This window comes from Alnus glutinosa, chromosome 3, assembly GCF_958979055.1.
Source record: "Alnus glutinosa chromosome 3, dhAlnGlut1.1, whole genome shotgun sequence".
NCBI lineage: Eukaryota > Viridiplantae > Streptophyta > Magnoliopsida > Fagales > Betulaceae > Alnus > Alnus glutinosa.
Window position 1 is genome coordinate 32,343,361 of NC_084888.1, and position 6,292 is coordinate 32,349,652.

The 6,292-nt window shown below is 36.8% G+C and overlaps 1 protein-coding gene across 1 annotated transcript; it reads right to left on the bottom strand.

Moving 5' to 3' along the window:
- Positions 1 to 4,069, bottom strand: LOC133864389 (phenylalanine ammonia-lyase-like). The gene is made up of 2 exons (XM_062300716.1): positions 3,532 to 4,069; positions 1 to 1,849 (listed from the first exon to the last, which is right to left on the bottom strand). The coding sequence occupies exons 1-2, from the start codon at positions 3,891 to 3,893 to the stop codon at positions 100 to 102; spliced, it is 2,112 nt and encodes a 703-aa protein (XP_062156700.1). The 5' UTR covers positions 3,894 to 4,069; the 3' UTR covers positions 1 to 99.
- Positions 4,070 to 6,292: the final 2,223 nt, after the last annotated feature.

The following is a 6,292-nucleotide window of genomic DNA, read 5'->3' on the forward strand; positions in this document are numbered from 1 at the left end:
TAGAAACAAAAGTCCAAACAAAGATTTATTAAAAATCAAATGTAAAAACAAAAACTGTAAAGACAAAAACCAAAACAAGAAAAACAGAAGAGAAACATCTTAGTTTATAGGAAGAGGAGCACCATTCCACTCTTTGAGACAATCCAGCATAGGATCATTCAACTTCCCTGCACACATTGCTGAGAAAACCTTGTCGAATTCTTCATCCGGTGATCGATCTTTCTCTCCAGTTAGCAAATCCGTTCCCAATTCTTCTCTCACAAACTTGTATAATGGGTAGGAACGGCAGTTCTTAATCGGGTTAGGAATGGCCGCTTTTCCATTCTCCAACTCGGTCCTGGCACTCTCTACTTCTTTTGGCAAGAGGACCTTAAGCTCCTCCTCGAAGGGTCCAATCCTTTGGAAAATGGATGTGCTCAAGTTCCTCTCTTTCTCGCCGTTGTTCAACGCGTGCTCCAGTAGAACTTGCCTTAACTTCTGCATTAATGGATAGGTTGTGTTGCAGGGATCGTCAATATAAGCAAAAACATTCTCTCGGTTCACAACTTTGAGCAAGTCTTCTTCACATAAACTGGATGGGTGAGGCTCACCCTTCGAACCCGTGGTTAGGACTCTCTTGGCCACCTGACTGACTGTATTCTTGACCGTGTTCTTCAAGTTCTCCTCCAAATGCCTCAGATCAATGGCTTGGCATAATGCAACCAAGAAAGTGGATGACATGAGCTTCAAAATGTCCACCGCCTCGGCTGTCTTTCTTGACGAAATCAACCCCAAGGAGTTCACATCTTGGTTATGTTGCTCAGCGCTTTGGACGTGGTTGGTCACAGGATTGGCTAGGAATTGGAGTTCGGAGCAATAAGATGCCATGGCAACATCCGCCCCTTTGAACCCATAATCCAAGCTTGGATTGCGGCTTGCTGAGAGATTTGAAGGCAACCCATTGTTGCAGAAGTCATTGACAAGCTCGGAAAATTGAGCAAACAGCAGTTTGCCAATTGAAGCAATGGCGAGACGGGTGTTATCCATAGAAACACCAATTGGGGTCCCTTGGAAATTCCCACCATATAAAGCCTTGTTCCTCGACACATCAATCAATGGGTTATCATTCACCGAGTTAATCTCCCGCTCAATCATTTTGGTTGCTGTCCTGATCACTTCAATTTGCGGGCCTAGCCATTGTGGAGAGGTGCGAAGGGCGTACCGGTCGTTTTTAGGCTTCTGAAGGGGATCGGTCTCGTGCAATTTTTGAGCTGCTTTAACATAAGCACTTCCATCCAAAATGTGTTCCATTATAGCCGCCGCCTCTATTTGGCCGGGGTGGTGCTTCAGTTTGTGTGTCAGGTGGTCTGTAAATTCAGGCTTTCCTTGCATGACTTCGGCAAAAATTGCTGATATGATTTCGGAGAGAACTGCTTGTATGTTGGCCTCGAAAAGAACCATGGAAGCTAGGCCGGACCCAACTGCTGTGCCGTTGACGAGCGCTAGACCCTCTTTGGGCTGTAACTCAAAAAACCCACCATTGATTCCGGCCAGCTCGAATGCCTTGGTGGCGTCGAGGGACTCTCCGTTGGGCCCTATGGCCTTGGAATTGGGCCTGCCCGTCAAAAGCCCAGCTATATAGGACAGAGGAACCAGGTCGCCCGATGCAGTGATTGTACCCCGTAGTGGCAAGCAAGGGGTGATGTTGTGGTTGAGTAGCTTTGTGATGGCTTCCATGACCTCAAATCTAATGCCGGAGTAGCCTTGGAGGAGGGTGTTGATCCTCACCAGCATGGCCGCCCTGGTCGCTGTTTGAGGTAATGTGTGGCAAGATTCAGTGCCATTCCCAAAGATTCCTGAATTCAAGAATCTGGTGCAACAAAATTCAACGAAGACATATTAGCAATTAAGATTCAGTCAAATTGTGAGCTAGGCACTTAATTAATTTCCCAGTACTTCTTGGTTTCTTTTTTAATTTCATAAAAAGTAAGGAAATAAAAACAGCCAACAGGCATTAATTAAAGTATGTGCATAAATAATAAATAGGGAATAAAATATATATATATATATATATATATATATATATAGATCTTGGATCGATCACCAGCAAGAATAAAGAAATTTGTTTGCTTGACTTGCATTCTTAATTCGAGGTTATTACAATTAAGCAATATCATTCATCCGGCCACATGATCAGGGACGGCCAGAATATATATATATATATATATAAGAATGCCAAACTGAATGAATTAATAATCTTTTTTAAGAGAAGTCAATTATAATATTTAATTTATAAGGAATTTTATTTCCATTTTATCCTCTATCTCTACTTCTCAAATGATGATCATGCCGTCCACAAAATCACAAAATATTGTTCATTATGGAGATATGCATACTGTACTAATAGTTGTAAAAGCCTGTAGCAACATATTTAATCCAGATATATATCTTGTCGACCCCAAATCGATAAGTGAATTTTCTAGAAGTTAATTAAATAATAATTTATTTGGTTGTGAAAATAAATAAATAAATTATTATTTGGTTATCTCATAGATATGTGGACAGTGAAAAGAAATATAAATGTTTTTTATAGGCACATCTAAAAAATAATTAAAAAAATATTTTATGGCCAAACAGTCACGATATATATGTACAAATATACATCATTGTTAAGTCACTTAATTTATAAGGTACGTAGGTCTTTTACTAGGAAATCCCTTCGATCATCCTAAAGAAATGCAATCATTTCTTAAGAATATATCAGTATTCTTAAATTTATATATATCAGTATGCAGTGCAGCTAAATAAAATTTATTTTTTATTTTTTATTTTTATCCATAGATATTAAGTTATCATTTTAACGACATAATTAATCCTTGAGACTTACTATTCACTAATTGACTCGATTGGTTTTTATTTAAGAAAATTGAAGGGGTCCACTGGGACAAAATATTATATATATATATATATATATATATATCCTCTGAAATAGACTAAAACTATCATGGTAATATTAGATTGAGTATTAGGCCTGACAGAAATATTCAACCTTCCGGATTAAATTAAATCATCAAATAATTTTTAGTTGAAACATGTAATCGTGCTTTAATTTGATCATAAGATATCTCCCTGTTCCACCCCATCTCATACTATTTATATATACGAAAAAGAGAAGAAAAAGAGAAAGGAAAACAAAACGAGTGGCAGAGCATGAACCATATAATTTACAAGGACATACGTACAGCCCACATCACAATCCAAATTAAAGGTATAGTCTTTGGTCCATTATCAGCTATTAATCTACAGTGAATCTCCACTTTAAGAAGGGCTACTAATTATAACTAATGATCATAGCTGTATGTGTACGTTGGGGCAACAAATTGTAATTAGTGATCGTAAAAGTAATTAAGGTCATGCAAGGAAAGGTGGAAAAAGAAAGAGGCAGAAAAGTGGATCACTGAGAAACCACCTAATGCAATATTCATGGAATTATTAATTAACTGACCTAAAAAGTAGATTAACAACTTGTATAGCAACTAAGTAATTCGTTACCTAATAAGCTCCTTCTGAAGGGCTCCGCCCTGCTTGGTCCTCCTATGTGAGTTTGCACCAAAACCAGTGGTGACGCCATAACTGTCAGTCCCCTTGTTCATGCTGTCCATGAACCAGTCACTGCTCGCCTTGACACCGGGTCGGGCCGCCTCGGAGAGCTCAACTTTGACGCCGGCGTAGTGTGTTGCAATAGCTGCCACCTGAGAAATGGTCAGCATCTCGCTTCCGAGCCGGACGACCGGCTTCCGGAACTCCTCCACCATGCGCTTCACCTCATCCAGGTGACTGCCATTCAGTGCCTCTGCAGCCGCTCCCCAGTTCAACGGGTCACCAGACTCACTAACATTATTGCAAATCTTCATTGCACGGGGTGTGAATGGAAAGAAATGAAAATAAAATGTGGTATGGAAATTTTCAAGCTGGAGATGGAGCAAAAATATGGCTGAGATGGTTCATTTCAGCCAAAATTGGGTTCTTTATAGGATTGAAAATCCTCAGGCGTGACGAATACACTGACGATACATTCACCAACCTTTGTTTTTGACTAAATCTTAGCTAGGGACCAGGGGCGGAGCCAGGAAATTCCTGGAGGGGGGGCCGAAGTTAAATAGTTAAATAATATATATATATATATATATATAATTTTTCTATATGTGTATCTGCTTGTAAAATAAAAGAAAACAAGTCTTAAACTTAACTTAAAATAGTTCTTATTAGCATTAACAAAAGAAAAAACAACGAATAATTAATCAAATCAAACCCATCAAATTAGGAAAAAAAAATTCTAATAATCAATTAAAAATCTTAGTCTAGCCAAAATAGCAAACACAAAAAAATATAGACTACTTGACAAATAAATTATGCACAGTTAATAGGGTCTAAGAAAAATGAGTACCTTTCAATAAATCAATGCTATCTTGATCTTGAAGGATTTCTTGAAAACAAACCAAAGGCAATAATATGCTAGCTGAATGCTGCAAACCAATAAAAACAAATAATAAATTAAAATAAGAAATGATGAACACAATTAAAAAAAAAAAGGTTATCTTCCAAATTATCTTCTAAATTGATTACTTATTTTAAAGACAAATATTAATTTAATAGAATAATTTTTTTTTTTAAAAAAAGTCCAATCTAATATGGGTTCCATCTAAAACCAAAGTGTTGCATTTTAATTACTACTTCTACTGAAAAAGACATATACCTAGTTTTCTTTCTTTGTATATTTATTTTGAAAGCTTCTAGCCTAAATACTGAAAAAATTAAATAATCAAAATTATTAATCAAAAACAAATATAACAAGACATATTTGATTAATTGATTATTTCCTCACATAATCATATTTGAGGAAGTCTTTCATTTTAATTTTCATTTTTCACCACCCTCATATCTCCTTTCTCTCCCCCATCAGCCACGGTCCCACACCCACCACGCCCCAGTAATTTTCAATTTCATCTGCCATCTTCTAATCTCAAGAAAGAGTCAAAGGTTTGACACCACTCAATTACATCTATTAAAAAAAAAAAAATCCACTCACTCACTCGAAGCCTCTAGAATCCACTCAAAGCTTTTGATTCGATTCTTTCTCCCATTCCATCCACGGTCCCACGCCCTGGCCCCCTCATCTTTTCATTTTTTTTTTTTTTTGAAAGGATAAAACACACTCAGATTTTTATAGAATCGGTGGTCCTCCTTCTCTCTTGTCCTTATCTTTTTTATTTCTCTCTTCAACCTCACACCTCCCCTCCCTCTAGCTGTGCTTCAATTTTCTCGTGAATCTTTATCTTCTATTTGTCTTCAACCCATCTCAAAGAAATCTCATAATCAAACACACTCAGATTTTCTTTTAAAAAAGCCCAAATTTCAAAGAAAAATCATATTAAAGATTTAGAGCCTGCAGAAAATAAGAGCAAATAACTCACGGTGATGGGTGTTTACTGCTGCGGGTGGTGCTTGAACTGGTGGACAGACGGCCGACGGTAGATACACAACCAGATCTCAGTCTCTTAGACTCAGTTCTCTCGCCTCTCAGTATTTTCAAGCTTTGTGTGTTTTCTTTTTTCTTTTTTCTTTTTTCTTAAGGTTGAATGTGAGATCGAGGGTTTGAGGGAAGTTTGAGAGGTATTGTAAAGTAAATTTTGTCTCTTTTTTTTCCTTGTGCAGTGTGAATTTTTTGTTGACATTGCGTTGACGTGTTGAAGAGGATTTGCTGTTGATTATTAAATATTTAATTAATATTTTAATGTGTATGACCAACCAAAAATATAAAAAAAAAAAAAAGCCTTAAAACTTTTGACTCATTTCATTTTTCAATCCAAAACCCCTGTCAGTATTTTTGTCAAAAACAAATTTAATAAAGTAGAAAATTGTACGTGGATTAAGAGCAAATCACTAGCTGCCACTACAAAAAAAAAGAAAAAAAAAAAAAAAAAAGAAAAAAAAAAAAGGATTTCTTGACGGTTTTAAACTGTCCATAAATCGGAAAAAAACCGTCTGGAAAAAGGTCGAGACGGTTTTTTATGGACGGTTTAAAACTGTCCAGGATAATGGGTCGGTAATATAATTTGCGGACGGCGCCAAAAACTTGTTGGACCACAAAGGGTGCAAACCCAAGTGTAGGTTTTCGCAAGTAAAAAATCATGGTAAGTCCGAGGTCGATCCACAAGGAATGATTAGACACGAGAAAATAATTTTTACTATTTTGCAGAAAAGAAAAAAAAAAAAAAAAAAAATAGGAATTTTGCTTTTGGTTTCCACTCGA

What these genes read in the sequence shown, in the direction of transcription:
- LOC133864389 (XM_062300716.1), bottom strand. Translation starts at nt 3,893, where the DNA reads ATGAAGATTTGCAATAATGTTAGTGAGTCTGGTGACCCGTTGAACTGG. An exon ending in CTTCAGAAGGAGCTTATTAG is followed by an intron (nt 1,850 to 3,531) that starts GTAACGAATTAC and finishes TTGTTGCACCAG; the next exon opens with ATTCTTGAATTCAGGAATCT.